At 46.4% G+C, this 20,771-nt stretch overlaps 1 protein-coding gene across 2 annotated transcripts in view; it reads right to left on the bottom strand.

Annotated features, from left to right (window-relative positions):
- The window catches only part of FGF12 (fibroblast growth factor 12), a 250,365-nt gene that overhangs the window by 227,263 nt on the left and 2,331 nt on the right, over positions 1–20,771 (bottom strand). Inside the window, exon 2 of one of the 2 annotated variants that reach the window (XM_050902286.1) lies at positions 7,342–7,492. The exons of the other annotated variant lie outside the window; for it this stretch is intronic. Coding sequence (XP_050758243.1) covers positions 7,342–7,354 — 13 coding nt within the window. The 5' untranslated portion in view covers positions 7,355–7,492. The remainder of the gene's footprint in view (positions 1–7,341; positions 7,493–20,771) is intronic. 2 annotated transcript variants of the gene reach the window in all.

Genomic DNA, 20,771 nt, shown 5'->3' with positions numbered 1-20,771 from the left:
CACAACATCTGGATCCAGCTCTTCAATGGCCCAAGCAATGATAAACACTCAGATATGAGAAGGTGGTACAGACCACTATGTGAATGGGAGGGGGAAGAGGCAGGAGACAGAATTCAGAACCAGATGTAGAGTTCCAGCTGCTCAGTAGGGTCATGTCAGAGACCAATGTCAGCTGGAAGAGACCTCAAGGTCTCTAGTCCAACATTTGCTTGAGTAGGGACTATCACAACACTCAAGCATGCCCATCCTACCAGTAACCCTTGGCTGGCTGGACTTGGAGAGAAAAATAAAAATAAAAATCAGTGACAGCACTTTATGTTGGAATAAGTATGCCATAAGAGACTTAGCGACCAGACAGGCTTCAGTCTTCCTGAAGAGGCCTTCTTGCTTGTCAGCCTCTTAGAGATAGCATTAAATTCAAGGAAAGTGTTTTTGCATTAATAATACATTCCCAATAACTGAGAAGCAAGGCAACTTTCCCTCATTATACCAATGAAACATTCAGCACTTCTGGCTTTTCTTCATAAATCCTCCAAGTAGCTACATTCAGTAAATTAACCTTACCTATTGAAGGCTGATGGCACATAAAGCAAGTCTAAACCAGCTTCCAACAGAGGGGTGAAACAAGAGAAAGAAGCACAGCTCAAGAAAAACAGTGTCCCAAATTTCCATACTTTCCTGATTTCTTGCTTTGCACATGCTATTAAAAATAGCAAGTAAAACGCCTTACTTCTGAAAGTACACATCCTGATGCATACACAGCCCTCCCTCGGCTGCGTGGCTCAAGGCACGCCGCAGTATTGCTCCCGCACTCTATTGAGCAGCCATCATCTCAAGCCACAAGATCGCTACTGAAACATGACGACACCATAAATAGTTTAATTCAATCTGAAGAAAAAAGCTGTAGCTTTCAATGTGTATCCTGCATAAGTATCAAATCATAAAGTTCATCCAAACCTGGGACCTGGGAGAAGAAACTCAATGAATTAGCATGATGATTTGTACTCCCTATTGAGTATAAAGAACACTTCAAAAAGGCAGGAATATAGGAGCTATAAAAAAAAGGAAACAACCTTGTATCACTGACAGGAAAATAGTAAACTCTTTCTTCAATCATTTTAGTATAACAGCATTATTAATATCTTTATACTTTGAGTGAAAGCATTAATTATTATGCCCATCAGGAATATTTTTCATTGTCAAATTGCCTTTTACCATGCTAATAAACACCAAGCTTTGCATGTAAAAATTAATCATGTTATCTCATTTATAGGTCAAAAGACACGGACTAAAATAGTTTCTGCAATTCTCCCTGAATAACTAGCTTTTGCATATCAAGTTTTATGGCACATTAGAAATGAATGCAATTCAGACAGGGTTTGAATAGCTGAGTAGATAGAGAGGGAAAGATAAGAGCAGATAAGAAAAATCTTGCAGTAAGCTAAGCCTTTTGAAAAAAACTGCTTAAAAAATCAAGTTTCTTTTTTTAAGTTTCTGGACCCTAAATGAACTAAGGATGAAAGAGCTGTACGCAGGTCATTACTCAAAGTATCCACAGATTACACCTGCAGCCACTATACGTATAAACAGTGCATCAGAACAACTTAATGCATGAAAAAATCATTTTAAATTACTCCAGCATTTCATTCAGGCTAAATGCAACTTCCACAGCTCCCACGTAACTTGGGGAAGTGGGGTGGAGGAATTTGTCTGCTTCTTGGGTATTTTAATAATAGCCAGATGACTAAGTCATCCTCCCATTTTTATAACATTTAAGCCTATTACTAGGGTCCTCTTTCCCCTTTGTTTTAGTAACATGGTGGGTTTGTAGGTACGAAGGATGGCCACTTACTTTTCCCTCCTCATTACGAGGCCCATGAGAGCACAGATGCTTTCTGGGGTACCGTGTCTACTTCCCCCAGCATCAGATAGGCTTGGGTCATCCTCTCATCCAGAAGTTGCAGATGCCTGCCCGCAGTATTTCAACCATCAGTTGGTAGCTGCTAATAAAGGTATTAGACTGTTATCTGCTCTTCTAGGTGGCAGCACATAGCCAAGGTTTGCTCATTTGCTAGTCCCACACAGCAACCTGAGCTCTTATCTTTGAGCCCTCCCAGGCCAGTCATATTTGTGTTGCGTTTAGTGTGATTTCTAATGTAAGAGGAACAGACATTTCACTTGCTTTCTGAAATGCATTAAAGAAAAGCATGCATGCGGTGCTAGCTTAGTGCCTTACACTCCCCTCCTGCATCTTTCAGCAGAGACTGAGTCTGAGGCACAGGAACAAAGCAGTCTTCACAGCACCCCACTCCAGCCTCAGGGATAAGGTGTTAAGGTCAGGCAACCAAAGTGTTCCCCTGCTATACAGAAAGCTGGTACCCATATGGAAGTGCACAGCCTGGGGCACGGGGCAGATATTAAAAAAATCAGGCCATTTATTTACATCCCCAGACATACTTCCCTGTGTCAAACTTCAAGCAGCCAGTTTGAGAACTGTTGGCCTCAGTAACATGCCCTGGATCTCACATGGCACATCACTGTGAAAGGCAGAGAGCATGCAGCTACCTCCTCTGTGGAAAACTAGCTGCTCAGAGAAGCCTCTGACCATCTTGACAGAGATGCAAGTGTTCCCCAAAAAAGGGAACAGCTTCATAACAAAAGTAACTGTGCCACTACTTGGTTTCCATTACAAAGAAGTAACCAAGATGACTTCTGTGACCCAGTCTTTACCAAAGCAATCCGCATTACTTCAACACGTGTTCAACAGCATGTGCTGCAGACTCACCTCTAACAAATACACAACATGTCAGGAAGATGCATGATGAGGTAGGTTTTGACATGAGCATCCCAAACAGCTTCAGGACATGAACTACAGCTGGGATCACTAAGATCTTTTCTTTAATCATTGAAGAAAGCCATGAAGGTAGGAACAGTGCACAGCAATCTCCAGAACTGCATGTTCTCACTTGCCACCCTCTCTCACCTTGTCCACAAAGCCCATCTGCAATCCTAACATTCATCGGCTCGTGTTGGGTTTTGATCACAAGTTCTTCAAGGTGAAGATTCTGTCCTTGACAGGCATAGCACGCAGACAGCTGCTCAGAGAAAGCTGGCCCTCAACACTGGGTCTGGCCAAGGAGGCTTTAGAGGAGCTCAGGTGGGGAGAGATGGATCAAACCACCCTGCCCATTCACATATCCACAAGACAGTAAGATGCAAAGAGCTCAGACCTGTTTGCCAGTCCCAAGAAGGGCAACTCTGTGCCCCAGGTAAACTGGATCTTACTGCTGTTTTATAGGACCTCATTTCAAGGCCCGAACATTGCATGTCTGAACAGCAGCATTGTGGCTTTTCTGCAAAAGCAAAAAGCCTGCTCCAAGCCTTTGTGACTGGAAAGAGAACATGACTCAGATAGCACTACTGTGGCAGCATCTGCCTGGGACAGTCACTCTGCAGAGATGTCCCCTGCAGACATCTCCTCAAAGCCCTGCTGCTTTGGGACTCTCCAGCAAAAGAGAGCTGTAAGGCCAGATCCCCTGACTTCTACTACACAGCCTTCTGAGCACAAGGATGGTGTTCCTGAGGGAAGACCCACTGCATGGAGGATGTCTCTCCAGCCTGAGACTACTATCCAACAGGGCAGGACCACAGCTCAGAGGACTGACAAGAGCACCTCCAGATCTCAGTGGGGTAGCCAAAGTGCTTTAGCTTTGCTGTCCCAGGAGAGCAGCTGACAAGAACAAGTCCTACTGTATTTCCCAGCTAACAGTATGCATCCGATGCTGTCAGCAGCCTGCCCCACACCCAGGTGGTGAAACCTCACCAGGGCCACCAGTGCCCAGCACTGACCTCCAGGGAGAACAGAGAGCACCAAGAACTGGCTGGGCCCTTGCAGTATGGCCCAGCAGGCAGCATGCCCCTGCCCCCCATGCAACATTGACACACCAAGTCCCTGACTCCCACCTCAGACAAGATAAAGTAGTAGTATGTCTTTTCTCCCTCACTGCCTGAAAGGGATTTCCCTCTGTCTTCAGGACTACAGAAAAGGGTATAGCACCTTTGGAGGAAGGGAGCCCTCCCTGCAGCAAGGCTAGCCTGCAGTCCCTCTCCGCTCCGTCCAGAAGCCCAGGGATACGTTCCACATTGTGCAGCTTGACTCTTGCTTGGCTGATTTCTTTGCCAGCCTCCGAGTCTGAACATCACTGTGTGACGTTCCTTCCCCTGCTAAGCGTCTTTCTGACTGTGACTGAAGAATCTGGCAAGTGACCAAGTATTCTTTAACCTCCACATTAACTATTGTTAGCTTTGGCAAAGCCCAGCTCCTGGGATGCCTGGCATGGTATCGCTTACTGCTGCAGCCTACAGGAACTGCTGTAGTGGCGAGATTCAGAGAACAGGAATCAGGTAGCAGATGCAAAACAGAGTCCTCACCCACAGTGCCCTCCCTTCCCCCATTGCCTAATGAGCTTTGGAAGCAGCTACAACTTTTAGGCTTCTCACTGCTGAAAAAGGTTTGGAGACAGTGAATGTGCAGAACAGAGTAAGTCAAAGAAGCTGTAAGTCCTTAGTCCTGCACCCCACTGCACAAAAACTAGGATATGTCCTTCTCCCCTCATTCTCATGACTGAGTCCAACCAGTGCAATCAGTTATGGCTGCTCTAAGTAGCGCCAGAGATGAGCCTTTAGCTCTTTTTTTACAGAGGACTGCAGGCTTTGCAAAGCATCAGCACCAGCCACATTCAGACAACCAAGTTGTCCTGGGATGGCAAATCCTAGGCAGAAACATCCACAGCAGTCACCAGGGACAGCTGAATTCAGGGACCAGAAGGCAGGTTTTCTTAAACAGATTTTTAAGTTGCTTAATATAGCATACACTCTTCCCCAGTATCTGCATAACGCTGAGTTTGAAATGTTCTAAGACTTGCACCGAGGAAGACTGGAGGGGTGGGAGAATGGCTGCAGGAGGAAGCATTTAAAAAGCAAGGGATGACTTCAGAGAAACACTGTATAGAAGCAACAATCTCGTAACACAGGACTTGCAATGCAGAGGCTTGGTTAGTAATGAAAATAAAACATAAACAAGTCCCTCGTAAGGCAATGCAGTTGCAAGTCCATCTAGGATTAGTCACAAAAGCTGAAGATGTGACGGGTTTAGGCTGGCTCGTACCTTCCCTCTGGGGAGACGTCCTGCATTGTGCCTCCCTATACGTGTACACAAAATTAGTCTGTTAGATCTGTGCACCATAGGCCTTCTCATGCTACTCCAACACTAACTGAGTTTCAAGAATTACTTCAGTGCCAACACAACCGGATCCCCGCCATGAGCAGATGACTTCTGCCTTCTAATTTTCCCATTGAGATGCCAAAGTTACTTGTGTATTTCCTTTAAGGTCATCTCTACTTTGGACCTGTCCCATTCTAGTGCCTTGATTTCTGCTGGGTTTGCTCTGAACAGCCCTTTTTTCTGCATAGATAGAGGAAACCCAGAGAGTATTTGTTCCCCACCTCTACCCCACCAAGGAAAATATCTAGTAAGAGCAAACTGCTGAGAATTTTTTGCAAAAGATAACAGAGTAGTGATTCCTGGGGTTGTCTCATCCCCTGATAACCCTTCCACCAAAGCCAAGAGCCTGGGAACATGGACTGCTGTGGAGCCCATCTTGCAACTAATAAACACAAGTACCAGTGGCCCAAAAGGCTGCCTGGTTCAGCTGCTCATTGCCAACTCAGGCAGCGACTGTATCTTAACAGTCACTATCTGTTTGCACAAGATAGGAATCGGGTGACCCTCTCTCAGGTGCTGCTTTTGCCACCAGCTAGCTGGACCCTTTTTCTTTTATTTTATTGCAGATGTTACCTTTCTGCCCCCTGCACAACTCCTTCAGCTACATACGCTCCATCAGAAGTTCACGGAGAGCCTTTTGCCTGCTTGTGTAGTGCATGACAAGGCACATAATGTGTTATACTAAAGTCACAGTCTATTTGTTTCACATCAAGACATGTACCAGCAGGACACGCGAAAAGGTAAAGGTGTCACATCTCAGGTTAACTGTGAAAACAGTGTGGATAGCCAAAAAAAAAAAAAATCAAGGCTAACATGACTGCTGTGAGCTTTTAATTTAAGTCAAGTCTTTGCAGATACACTTTTTTAAAAAAGGTACTTACCTATCCTCAAGCCCTGGTAATTCTATTGATCACTGCCCACAAGAAACTGTACTTTATGGGACATACTGCCTCCATATGATTGAAATAGCTTCCTTCCTTAATCAGCATATAATCAGATATTCCCACACAGGAGAACTATAGCCCTGATTGACAAGATAGTTACAAAAATAAACCTGAGGTTTAAATATAGCTTGCTCAGCTCCCTGGAAGGTATGTAGTATTGTGTTATACAAGTCTACCATAATTTTCCTTGAATTAATATAGTCCATATTCTCCCACTGCCTTGATCTCTATCAATTAAACAGCTACCAGATTTGTGTTATACAGGAGAGCTGGCAGCAAGAGTTAGGTGGGAACGGCAACTAGCCTTTCCACTGCATGGACTGATTTACCATCAATATTTCATTGGCAATTGACATTTACAGATTTTGAGTTCATGTACCAGTTGAATGTGTGATGTCTGATGCAATTGTAGATATAGATAGGTAAATAAACATGCAGGACTACATAACTATGTACAGAAACAAAATATATATGCCCAATACGAAGGGATATATTTGGATTAGATATATGTCTCTTCGTATGCAAACACACAAGCTAGGCAGGCAATATTTAATGATTTCCTCTTTCTAGGGTGGATAATTCAATAGCACAATACTCATTGCATTTCTCCCAATTTATCAGGATGTTCTGATGTGTTAAATATGCAACGCAATGAGGGCAGAGCTCTATAGCCCTGTTCCTCTCGTTTCAGAAAAAAACCAGATTTTTTTAAAAGCCATTCGAATTATAAAATGCTTTTCATCTCTTAAAAATCTCCCCATCGCTGACTGACTAAAAAACACGGGACAGACCTCATATTTATTATGCAAATCCTTAGCATTAAGAAAACAAATCGCCAACTAACATCTGTCTCACCCTAAAGGAAAATAAATAAATTAAAAAAAAACCCAAACCACCACCCTTCACCACACGCCACTACGCAACTGACTGAATACCACCCGCTGGAGTGGGAAGGGAAGCGCCTCCCCGAGCCCGCTTCCCTGCCGCTGCTGCAATGTACCTACCACAGCGGCACGGCACGGCCGCTCCCGGCCCCGTGCCGCGCACCCAGCCCGGCCACTGCGGTCCTTTCGCCGCCGCCGCCCCCCCCACCCCCCCCGCGCCCCGACCCACCTTTCCCTTCCATCGCGGAGCCTTGCGAGCGCCGGGAAGTTGCCGGGAAGTTGCCGGAAGACGCGCTCCCTCCTCAGCCGAAAGCCCGGCGGGCAGAGCCGGCCGCCGCTGCCTGCTCCGCGGTGGGGACGGCGCCGTCACAGCCTCGGAGCTGCAAGCAAGCAACCACCGGGGGAGACGGCGTGAGCCGCCGAGCCACCCCCCGCTCCCCCCCCCCCCCCTCCGGACACACACACCGCCGCCGCGGGGGAAGCGGCGCGGAGCCGAGCGCGGCCGCGGGGGGAGCGCGTTACCTGGGCGCCGGCGGGAGCTGTCCCTGGCGGAGCGGTGCTGCGGGGGCGAGTGGCTCCGCGGCCCGCCGCGCTGCCTGGCACCGCCCGCATGCGCGCCCCGCCCGCGCCCCGCCTCCGCGGCCCGCACCGCGGCACCGCCGGGCCCCCGGCTGCGGGCTCCGCGGGGCGCGGAGCAGGAGCGCCCGCTCGGCTGGGCTGTCCCCGTCCCCGCTCCCCCGGGGGGGGGGGGGGGGGCTGCGCCCCGCCGCCCCGCAAGCGGGAGCGCTGGGTTATGCAACACGGGCACGAACACCCGCCTGTGTGTTGTGGAGGTCCTGCTGGAGTCCTCCTTCCCGAGCTGGGCACATCAGTCTTGTCCCGGGTACGCGGAGATGGCATCCGTGCAGCACAACACAAAACACATCCTGGCTGCTGCACACGCACCCGCCGATTTCCACAGGTGATGTGTGCATTGCACATGGTCTGAGGCAAACCCCCAGACCACAACACTCAAATTGGTCAGGTCAGAGGGATCACCCCACTCACCCTGGCCTCCCTGTACCATATAAGCCAGACTGAGCCCACACCACCTGCAGGCACAGAGAGGATCTCTTAGGAGATGCCCAGCCTCAGGTTCAGGCCTTCTCTGGATATGTTGTTTCAGGATTAATTATGCTGATTCATAAAACATCCACCTCATGGCTAGTTTGTGCTTTTCTGCTTTTGCATCCAGCCACTGGATTTTGTTCTCCCTTTGACTGCTTAATAAAATAAGTAGTCCCCTGCTAATGAGAAGTTGATAAAACATTCATACCAGGATCAAGTCACTTCTTTTGAGAACATGGATTGAGCTCCTTAAGTTCGTCCCTGTAAGGAAGTTTCTCCGCACTGGAATTATTGCTATAGCTCTTAACTTTCTCCAGATTTTTCAACTTTGGTATGATGGGGATGGTAAAACCCAGTTCTGTGCTTTGTGTTACTGAAAAAGCAGCTCAAGGCATCATCCACTGTGCTGGGAGCTGCACACGTAGTGGATAGATGGCTCTGGCACTGCGTAAGTTTCTAAATACAGGAACAGTAATTCCTCTCTCCTACTGTTTCTTTATACATCCTGGTGTTTATATTCACCTTCTCACCTATAGCCCAGTGCTGGCAAACCAGTCAGTGGTTATACAGGCTCTCTCATGCTCCTCATTCTCACCTACTGTAACCCATCCTGCAGACACTGCTTACAGGCTTCCCCATCCCGAAGCAGGACCCTGAATTTGGTGATGGAAGTGAACACTGTGCACATGATCCCACTAGTACACAGTCCAGGCAGTTCTGAACAACACCTGCTCCAATCTCAGCTACCACCCCACGAGGTGGCAGGGCACTTAAGTTAGAGATGGCATGTTAGTGCAAGAACATGCCCCTGAAAGTCAACTGGAAACAGCCCAGCTGGAGGAAGACCCACCACGTAAAATTCACATTTTAACTGGCTCCTACCCATTTACTAAGTCCTACATTACCGTGAAGAATAACGTTAGTTTTATTTTATTTCAGGACCAAATATTCAGGTATTGTAGGCGAGCTTTGAGTCAAAATGCACTCTAGAGAACTGACAAAGCAGACAGACTTTATGATTTGACTAGAAGGTTGAATTAAATTTCTATTGTTTCCTCAGTTTCTTTCATCAACTGGTGGGATCCTATTTCTCCATTGCTATGTCTTTACCCACCATCAATGCCAAACTGAGCAGACTACACTTCCAGGGTCAATCTGTGTGCTTTTTCTGAACAGCAATGAAACAGTAACTCTTTCAAGGTCTGTTAGTCCTTACTAGTGTTCCAAAATGCAATCAGAATATACACCAGAGTGCTCAATAACTTCTCAGCCAGTTCTTTTAACTCTTGGACTCAAGTTATCAACTTCCACAGATTAAAACCAGGCAAACTCTCAGAGGACGTTAAGGTTCCTGGCATCCAAGTTCAAGAACAACTTTCAACAGGAAGAAGTAAGGGCAAAGAAACACCCTAACTTTTAAGGTACAGCCGGGCTAGTTACCAAGAACATAATCTGAGGCACCATTGGTAATACCAGGCCCTGAGAGACCAAGGAACCGAGAGACTCCTTTCAAAGCTGTGCACTCCCTGGAAAGCTAACAGTGATCATTAGAAGCTGGTGAACAGTTCCTAGCTGCAGACATCAGGCTGAGCCCCGCTGCCATGGGAATACATGAAGACCAAGTTTCCCAAACATAGGGAATATATTTTTCCAGTGTCCTGAAAGGGACAGCCATAACATGCTCCCCATTAGCAAAGGTAGGTTGCTTTCTTCTATGGTTTGTTTTCTTCGTGGAGGTCCTCTCAATGGAGAAGGACATGAATTAGGAGTTCAGAGGGCTCACCCTTGGGGAGCAAGGCAAAAGAAACATTTTGTTATTTTGTTTTGCTTTTGAGCTCTGAAGCATTTCTTCCTTTGACGTAACAGCAGGTAGGAACATAGTTCAAGCAAAACACCCAAACCCACCAATCCACACATTCATTTTCAATCACAGTTTATCAGATCTCTTTCTGGATCACATCTGGGACATCACAATTTCCCGTGCAGATCATGAAACCATCACAAGGCCTTAAGATACATGTTCTTAAAATAAAAAGCCAGCTTGAAGAGGGTAGCCCCTCCCTATGCAGAACACAGATGAAGCCCCTTCAAGGCTTCTCTCCTCAGTACAAAGAAGCAAATTCAAGGGAACAAATCCGGTAGATATTTTCCCTTCCTTGCCATTTACAGGTCACCTTTCAAACTACTTATCAGTAGAAAGGAATATAATATTGCCTGTGCTCTACTCTAGATTTCAACTGTGCATCCTGCATTAAAGCATCAAGCAAGCCGGACCAGCTTGAGTTAGATCACTGTTTCTCCTCTAGCCCCTCAGTAAAGTCAGATCTGTGTCTATTGTGGCTTTGCAAGTAACAAGCATCAAATGAAGATACACACATTAATGGCATCTCAGTGATGCATCAAGTTGTTCTCCAAACCACAGTAAGATAAAGCATTGCAGCACTCAGGAGATGCAGATGTGCTGAGCCTCAACTTCCCATCCACACCTTTTGAGCCAAAGTGGAAAGAGAGCTTCCGAAGCACCACTCTCCTGTACCAAGTCCACAAGGTTGCCAGGGTGCTTCACTCACTTGTCAGCTGTTTTTCTTGCATGTTCAAGCTGGAATCACAGCACAAATAAGAAGGTGGCTCAGTCCAAGCACAACCCCCCCGTGCAGACCCTCTTCTTCATAATGCTTCAGTGTGTCCTTGGCTCCTGTCATGGCAAGGAGATGACTATTTGGGAAAGGCGGAGTTATTCACCCTTGATGTTAGTTCTGAGTGCTTTCTGTGGGGCTGCCAACACAGGGCTTACTTCAGGGCCACCTGCACTGTTTGATCAGCAGGGCTTTTGCACTACTGGAGACCTGCCCACCCACCAGATCAACTCACTTTGTGAACAGCAGTCCCTAGAGCCACTCCCTCTCCCCAGCAGTAACAGGACAGTGTGTCTGGAGGTAAGGCTTCCACTTGGCAGAGAAGAGCTCAGCCTGTACAGATGAGAGGGAACAGCAAGGATTCAGCTTGGTTGCTCTCACATGGTGCTCCAGACAGACAGAAATACTACGCAGGCCTCCAGTCCCTGAGGAACCAGGGCTTCCCCCATTGATGGTGGATGCTGGGCAGAACCTACTACCTGCTGCAACCAGTGCTGCCTGCCCCCTTTCCACACCTTGCCTCTGGAAGCAGCTAGCTTAGGAGCAACCCTGAGCACAGACATGATAAAGCCAAGTGGCCATTTTGGCATTGCTGCAGACAGCAGGCCCACATGATGATCATACATGGTCTCCCAGCTGCTGCTGCTCCTGCCCATCTGCTACCCTGGCACAGTGCCTCCTTCTCTAGAGGGAACCTCCATTCACAAGGGCAGAGGCACCAGCCAGCCCACAAAGTCATGCACATAGCCACACACATGCTGCCATGTCTGCATGGGGCACTTCTGCATGAGGCTGGATGTGCCAGGAGGGAGCAGATCACCAGTGGTGGGATTTCATCTGCTCAGGGCCAATTTCCAGTGATGACCATCCAAAATGGCAACAAACCCAGGCACAGAGACACGATCTCAAGGTGCACCTTGAAACCAGTGCACCCCTTGAAACCAGCTGCAATGGGGAGCAGCATTCAGCCAAGTGCTTCTGGAAGTCCTTTTTTGGACTCTGAAGCATCTATTCCCAAAAACCAATGGGCATCATTAGCTAACTGGCATCATTAGCTAACTGCCATCATTAGTCCGCAGATTAGATTCCTTTAGGACAGAAAACAAAACAGCTCTGTACCACACCATGCTCAGAAGATGTCCACATGCCATGAGCTGTGCTCAGAGAAGCACAAGCCAGAGCAGCAGGTTCCAAGAAAGTAGGCCATGACACAGCAGCAGCAGGAAGGACCTCTAACACTACTGAAAAAGTAAAGAATACAGTGGGGAAAAGGGGAGTAAACAGAGACTAGAAGTTTTTAATAATATAGGTAGGTTAAAATACAAAGAATATTCTACAAGCTCTAATCCATCACCCTGAGGATGATGTACATAGCTTCTGATTATGAACAAGAAAAATAACTACTACATCATCAGCTGATGTCACTTCCTTACATCATCCAAGTAGTTGCTAGAAGCATAGCATAAGTGCATTAGGAGCTGGTGTGTGGAATAAAGACCAAAGCAAGCCACAACCTTTGAGCAAGCATAGTTTAATTACATAAAATTATTGATCAAATGTTGTTGAGATTAATCAGTCAGTATTATATTAATAAAGGAAAAAGCACTAAAAGTCACAAAATACCAAAACAAGGGAGTAGTTTTGCAATTACTTGCAACTAAGTAAAAAATTACTATGGAAGAAAATCACGGATGGAGGTAGCTGTCCTTGTATTGAGGCAGAGGAAGGTCCTTCTGAGCACCAGCATTGGACTGGTAGAGTACCACTAGCTTTCTTCTGCTATGGTTCTTCACAAACATTCGTATATACCCATTTACATTAACAAGAGTCTTGATGTTGACTTTAATGGTAGTTGGATCTGACCCAAACAGCTCAACTCCCAATTTTAGTTTTCTGTGAGGTACTGAGCACCCTGAGCTCCTCAAAGTCCAGGAAAGATGGAAGTGGTTCTCAGTCCTTGCAGCAAAATGCTTTGTGTTTTCAGGGCTAGCTCTCAGACCCTCTGAGCCCCCCCATAGACTTCTAGTTATTCAGTTTAGTAAATAACTTTGCCACCTCCTCTGCCAGGTGGGGACAGGGAGGAATGGGTCTGAAGTCAGGTTGTTATACCATTATAAAAGCTTAAGACTTTCATGTAAAAAGAGAAAATATGAAAATAAGCTGCTGAATAGAGCTACTTAAGCACTAGCCCCTTTTTGACTTGATTAAAAAAGGTAATTACCTGCATTCAGAATGCTTTGCACAAGGAAAAAAAAACAACTTTGCAGGGCAGAGGCAGGAAGGAGCTTCCTGCTGGCAGCTCAGCCCTCCTAAGAGCCAGGTGCTCAAATGCTTGCAGAGAATGGACTATTTATCTTAAAATCCTGTTTGCCTACGCCTATTTGCTACAGCAAAAAACTATTAGCTCATCACTACAGCCATCAGCGCTGAGTAACAATCATATTCTTTATTTGCTATTTCAAGAAATCATAGCAGACTGACCTCCGCTGAGTTCCAAATCCCAGGAGGCAATTTCTTTGCCTTTTTCCTGCCATATAAGAGCCATTTCTAGAGCACTGAACTCTGCCCTCAGACCCCACAGTCCTGCGAGATGCCCACTGAGAAGGCTATTCAATGCCAACTGACACCCATCAAAGTCCTAAGCATGTGGCAGACTGCTCCAGTGTCCCTGAGGTAGGGGACAAGCAGAGCCTTGGGCACAAGGAGTCATCTCCTATCCAGCTCCAACATTTTTTCCACTTGCCTAGGTTTACCCTGTTCATTTTAATGCTATGTTTTCCAGAACTTTAGAAAATAACAAATGCATTAAAACCTGCAGAGCCAAGACCATTAGCAGTGTATTTGTAGTGCAGCTTTCCCATGCCTCAGAGAATTGGATCTTTCTGTGATAATTCAAGCTGAAACTCAGAGTTCATCCAAATACAAGAGGCAGGTAAGTGCTGCTTGATACCAGCACCACTGACAGCCATTTGACTGGATCAGTTCAGAGCTTGAGTGCCTCTTTGCAGATATCATGAAATATATTGAGAACAGAAGTGAAATTCAAATAGAAGTGAGATATGTAATAGAAAACAAGGGGAAGAGGAGTGAAGAAGGCAGAATGACAAAAGCAGAGGGCAGTCCTAACTAAACTAGCTTCAAAGATGGGAAGACCAACCCTTAGGTGAAGTTACCTCCACAATAGATGGTTACATCAGGCAGTGACACAAACCTTAAGCACTTGAACAGCCATGGTAAGGGCAAAAAAAAAAAACCATTCACATGCTTAACCCGAAATACAAACTCATGCATTTTGCTGGGAGAAATTGAGAAAAAAGTTGGCTCAGTTCTCCCCCAAAAATCAAATCCACAAGAACAGACAGCATCCATAGAGCACCTTCATCTCTGACATGAAAGGCTGCAAGCTAAGGAGACAGCTCTTCATGCTTGTAGAAGAAACCTGATCCCTGAAGTTAATACTGTAAGTTCTACCTTGCCTGGGTGAAGCTTGACCTCTAAAACCATTTTAACCCACACCAGCTTCCAGCAGCTCTGTCATGCAAAGAGATGCTGCTGCTTTCTGCTCCAGTGTCTTTTAAGTGGTCTATAAACTATGTGTGAGAATACTAACCCTTGTGGCAACCTAGACTGAGCTGCAAGGACAACACTTCCCTTGGAGGTAGAGGGGTCTGGCACCAACAGGAAAGCACCAGTCAGGCCCAGAATATGCATGATGGCTCTAATTTAAAGCTCAGGGAACCCTGATTTCCAACCAGCACAGTATCCAGAAATGGACTTGACCTGCCACCTGTCCCCAAATCTGCTGGACAATAAGCACAGGCAGTCTTCAATGGCTTATTTAATAAGCCTGCCAAGATACTGCCTGCCTCTGCTCTTCTCTGCTGAGGTTTTGCTTATAGAAAAGCTTGGTTGGTTTGTTTGCTTATATACATAAATAGCAATTTCTTTAAGCCTTGCTTTCCTGACTGATGGGATCTCATTGAATCCATCCCAGAAGTTTGGGCTGCAACCAACCCAAACGGCATGAAAATCAGCATGCCTGACCCTGAAAGGATGAACACCGTTTGGAGGCTCTTGCTTGTTCCCCCCTTGGCAGCTGTGGCCACAGCATGGTCAAGAAGTGCAGGGGAGTTCAGCTCTATCACCCATCTGCACAACCAAACCATACACCTTTAACCCAAGACTTGCAAAGTATGACTGCTTAGAAGGAGCTCAGCTCTACCCGGTGAGTACAACCCTCCTTCTTGCCATAGGTGGAGTAGACATAGCAACCTATAGTATTTTCTAAACATTGCAGGGGCATCTTCCAAGTGACAGTTAAATATAAACGTAGAAAATAGTGGAGATTCAAGGAAGAATCTGGGATTACACTCAGTATAGTCAGCAAGTTACTTAAATCCTGTTCACTCTACAGCAGTTCTCTATCTCCCCTCTTGTTGCGGACCTTTCAGCAAAGGATGAAGCAAGAGTGAGATCATGGGCAGCATTTGTAACCTGCTGCCAGTTAGATGTTCAAATGGACTGCAGCAAGCATAGCACTGAGTTGGAAGAACCACATGCTCCTGTGCAGATTCTTCCTTTATTCTACAGAGTCCAACACATGTTAAGTATAAAAGGTTGGTTTTCCCATCATGGAGAGCTGTCCAGGTTTGGTTTCAGAGGTCTTTTCTAGAACCAAGTCCAGAAAGCACTCAACATACCACCTAGACAGGATCAGAAAGACTCATGTTCCTCTGCCCATCTTCCAGCCTTGCCCTTGAAGATCCTGCTCTGGCCCAAGAGCCCTGGAATAGCAGAGCTTTTTAGCTGTGTCAATGCTGCACACATCTGCTATGCAGACCAGAGCTGGCCATGACAGCCAGCTGAGAGGATATGTCAAGGAGCACAGTCCTGCCCCTACCCATCCCAGCCATGCCCAAAGCTGATCTCCATGTGCTTCAGGAGGGTCAGAACAGAATCGCTATTGCCCTTTCCCAGGATTTCATTTTCTACTGCACATAAAATTAGTCTTTCCTCCTCTGCATTTCTAGAACCTTTTTCTTAGCTGACTGATGAGGTAAAAGGGTATTTCTGTTTCTTAGTCAAAGTGGTTATCTTTCAAAACTAAAATACCAGAACCAAGCAGCAGCTTTAGCAAACAGTGCTAAGAGGACATTCCTTTCTTGTCAGAGGAGCAGCTGTGCAGAGAATGAATGGTGGGAAGAAGAAAACAGCTCCTTGGGCATTTTTTACAGTATTTGCTACATTAGTGGTTGGCTTTGCAGAAACACCAACTCCAAGAGATATTTTCCTGAGCTAGGGAAAGGACCACCTTGGAAACAACATTCAGCATAGAGAGGAGGAGCCTGAGGTCCCATCAAAGGGGGAAAAACTATGTCAGTAATGGAAAATATGCCAGGGAGGGTTTGCGTGGTGTGGGAGAGGAAACCTTACACAGTAGTATGCATTAAAATAGCTGTGACCTGAGAATCCAGTGACATATTCAAGACAAATGACATGCAGGTTGAGGGCCTGATGGCAATGTCCATTGTCACTGGAAAAGCAGGAACGGACTGGAAATGAGGGGAAAGAGCTCTGCTCTAGACTGATTGAAGCAGATAGCTAGATCTGCACAGAGATCTTCAGGATAGTCTCCTCCTGTTCTCAGGCTGAGAAGAGGTGACAAGGCATCTACAAAGGCAATTTACTGCTTGGATGAGATCAGTCAAATAAGATGTAGAGAGAGGAGAGAGAGAGTCCCATATCACTCTGTCCTTGGGCGCTTGCACAAATTTAGATTGGAAGAGGCCAAAGGGAAGAACAGCATCCTCCAAGGGACTTTGTGGAAGACAGTCTAGGGAGGGAAGGGAAGAACAGAGGAGGAACATCGCAGTGATAAGAGTAAGGACATGAGAAGAAAGAAGGGCTTACTGATGAGGCACTTTGCAAGTCAAGGTGCAGAGATGGGCTGTATTTAGAGAAACATGTGGGGGCTTGAATAGCAAGTTTGTTTTGTAAGGAAGAGCTGCCAGAAGAGAGGGTGGACTGAAGAGGAAGAATAACAGCATGGATAGGAATAGATACAGGGAGTCTGGGAGATGGGAGAAAGTGCCTGCACTCACATCCAAGAGACAAGGACAAGAAAGGAGAGCACATCATCTCGCATTTCTTTTTAAACTTAGAAGAAGTAGAAAAGATTTTGGTCAGAAAAAGAAATGAAGGCAGAGGAGGAAGGTTTGGACTGACTCAAGGTGGCAGGAAGCCAGTTGTGACTGAATCCTATGCCAGCAAGAAAGCTAGAGAAGGAAAACTATTTAGTCAGCAAGGTGGCAAAACTGGAAAAGTTTAGCACAATCATCATGGCAATAGGGTTTGAGACACTCCAAGTAGCAGGAGCAGAGGAAGCCAAGGCTGGAGTGAACCAGGACTGGGAATCAACAAGCTCCACACTGCAGTGGGATGAGAAGGCAAGAGGTTCAGGATGACAGGGGATCAGCTGTAGCAATCAAAAGGACAGACAGCAAGGAAACAAGAAGATGCAATGTCAAGGCTGAGAGCAGCAGAAACACCAAGTGATGGGATGTGCAGCCAACTGACAGCAGAAAAAAAAAGCCAGTAGCAACAGCAAGAGGGAAAAGCAATGGGGCTGTTTTCCAGTGGGAAGATGTTTTCCTGCCAGCACCAAGAAAGCACCAACTGGCAAACAGCTCCAAAATAAAAACATTTGCTGGAAATGCTTACTGCTTCATCTTGAAGATTCCCCATATCATGAATATCTAAGCAACAAAATTATATCCTCCGTGCAGTGCTCAGGGTGCCATCTCTAAGAAGACAGCACCAGGTAGGAGTCATGTTGAACTGAAACACCCTGGGCCAGTGCATACAGGCTCCTTCCTAAGGCAGCAGTCCAGTTTGTGAGCTCCAGCTAAGCCATCTCCCCCATTCCCCGGCTGCAGCCCTCCTACACACACAAAGCATTGCAATTCTGGCATCTGCACACAGACACGAGCCGCATTTGCCACATGGAGGAAAGCTCATATCTCCCTGCCCAGCACCCAGCCTTGCCATTGCCACCTGCTATTCCTCCCCTTCCTGCAGCGCCCATTCTCTCCCTTGGTTTTTTCATTCCTCCTTCTTATCCCTGCACTAGGATGAGCCTCCTTCCCCAGACACAGACGAGCGTTGCTCTGTCTCGCAGCCGCCCCATGCTTCCTCCAGTGTCGTGATCTAGGAGGGGAAGCGCCACCTCAGCTGTAAGTGCTCAGCCCCTTGGCAGTGACCATTAAATGCCATCATTAAGGATCAGCAGCCTCCTGAGGCCACGCGTGGTTGCGTATGAACCTCTGCCCTCTCCTGGCTGGAACAAGAAATGCCGAGCTCGGTTTTTCGCCCATCCCCTGCGCTGTACACAGCATGAGCACTTACCAAAAGTTAGTCTTATTTTAACAGCCCTTTCAAAGTTGCGGGTCTGCACAGGATACATATTTTATACCTCTAAGCATATTAGCATTTCTCAAATGCCTTTCCAATAGATCACGTATACGCACTGTGGTAAAAGCCCAACATAAATTGTGACACTCAGCTATGCATGTTGCTGCTCCAAGCGCACCCATTATCCTCTAGCCTGTGTCTTGCAGCATGCATCCAAATCCTAAGGCACTACCAGTCATCCTTGAATAAGAGTGCTTAGCTACTACGGTCAGGTTCATAGAGTACATGGAGAAAGTTGCCTTTTTATATTCCCTTTAGCAGTTCTTATTCCCATGTGCATATGTTTAGGTGGGTCTCACATTAAGGTCTTAATGCATTTCAGGTTTGGGGAAGCTGGATACATTGGGTACCAGTTTTTCTGTAGGACCTGGTGCTCCAGGTGTCAGGCAGTCTGAATCACTGCCTTTTGGACCAAATTAGATAACGAACACAGCCCCCCTTTAGGCACTTCCACAAACACATGCCCAAGCAGCTTCATTCCCAACCCACACTGGGGAGCCTTTGCCAGAGAAGGGCTCAGGACATGGATCACTTCACCCAGCTCTCCCATAGCGGTAGGCAAGGAGTCCTGCCTTTATCTGACAGGCAGGTTAACACCATCTGTTCTTCTTACTGGACTGGATCATTCTCTTTGCCATCCCAATTTGTTTAAATTGGCATCACATATCAGTTCTCTCACACACACACTTTGCAAGAATTCAAAGAAAGCAAATGCAGGAATCCGAGTCCCCCAAGCCACTCAATAACTAACTTCTCACCTACAAAGCGTGAGAAACAACAGGAGACTCCAGTTGCAATGCCAGTGGCAACACAGCACTACCACACATGTATATTTATTTAAATGCATTACAGATATTGCCACAAACAAGGAGTTCCAAGTACTGCAGATGCGCAAGGGGGCAACCACCCATTATTTCTGCCTGATCCTGGCCTTGCAATCTCCATCCTGATTAAATTACTGAGGGAAGGATTATCAGCAAGATAATCAGATGCAGTGTCTAATCTGGATAACCCAGTATTACTGGGCCTCACAACACAGGATTTCATTGACCACCCAGCCAGGGCATTCCAGAGCATTACATCTCATTTCCACCACTTAAAGGATTCAGACATCCAAGAGACTTGTGCAGAGGGGAAGGTTAAGGAACACACTCACAATTTCAGTCAGATGCAATAGTTTGCTTAACTGCTGTGCTTCTGAGAGCCCCCAGATCCAGCACAACCAGGATTTCAGAGCAGCCACTTATCTAAGCATCTCATTGTGTATTTAGAGGCTCCAGAATCTACACCTTTGATTTTGTAATAAAGCCTCAAGATCTCAACCCATCTGTCAGGAGCAGGTAGGTGCAGCTTCATTTGTCTCAAAGCAACGGCATTGTCCAAATAGCTCTTTTTGGTCTGCATACTTCCCTTGACCCTCCTCCAAGCTTTCCATTTCCTTGGCCTTAGCCTTGCCAAACAACATATGTGCTTTTAGGTGGCCAAGAGGCCTCCTGAGAGGGAGATCCCAAGGGTAGGAACAAGATCTGGAAGGAATATTTTGCACTTGGAGGACTTCAATATCTCAACAATTGTCAAAATTTCTTGCCTATCACCTGCATGTAATTGCTCACCTCCACTCTTGCTTCGCCTCAGCTGAGACTTTCTTCCTCATGTTTCTACAAGTTTGTCATTCTGGAACAGAAGGTAGGAGCTCAGTGATGCTCTGAAAAGAAGGTCCAGCTTTGGGAGCCTGAACCTTGGCTAACTGCTGCATCGCACAGCAAGCAGGGTTTTGTTCAGCAACAAAATGGCCTGGATAGGGCATAAAGACAGAAAATGCACCTGCTCTTTCACCAAGTCCTCCATTGTTCCCAGACAGCATGAGAGGGTATTTTAAAATCTCTTCTGCAGACCTGCACAGCCTGAACTCCTGTTCTGCTCAAAAAATGAATCACTTAGAGCCTCTCATCACTTTATCAAAGTCCCCAGTGGCCCCTGCCTGCCCTCCCATGAGGAGTTTGATCTCCTTTTAGGAAGAGGATAAAGCTGTCCTAGAGCAAAGCTGCTTTTCAGTGAAGTATTGTGCTGGTTTTGTGAGAACATCAGACACCTCCAGGTGTCCCTCAAACATATCTATCAATAGTTGCAGCTTAGATTTTTTTCCAAGCAGCACACAGAAAATAGACTGTAGGCATCTGACTTCTGAAGGGCACATTAGAAATGTGATTCACAGAAGAGATGTCTAGATTACATTTCTGATGCTGCATAACTATGTGGGTCCAGCTTATCTCCAATTACAAGGGCAAACAGGGAGAAGAGGACTGGGAAGGAAGAAGTTGAGCTGGGAACAGATGAAAATGTTGCCGGCTACCATCAGTTCATACTCATTGCCAAAAGCAAGGTCAGATAGCAATACTATCTTTCTGCATTGTTAAAAATCTCCAAGGTAAAAGGGCACTATCAT

The sequence above is a fragment of the Gymnogyps californianus genome, chromosome 10 (assembly GCF_018139145.2).
Source record: "Gymnogyps californianus isolate 813 chromosome 10, ASM1813914v2, whole genome shotgun sequence".
NCBI lineage: Eukaryota > Metazoa > Chordata > Aves > Accipitriformes > Cathartidae > Gymnogyps > Gymnogyps californianus.
Note: the sequence above shows the minus strand (reverse complement) of the source record. Positions and strands in the feature narration are given on the sequence as shown.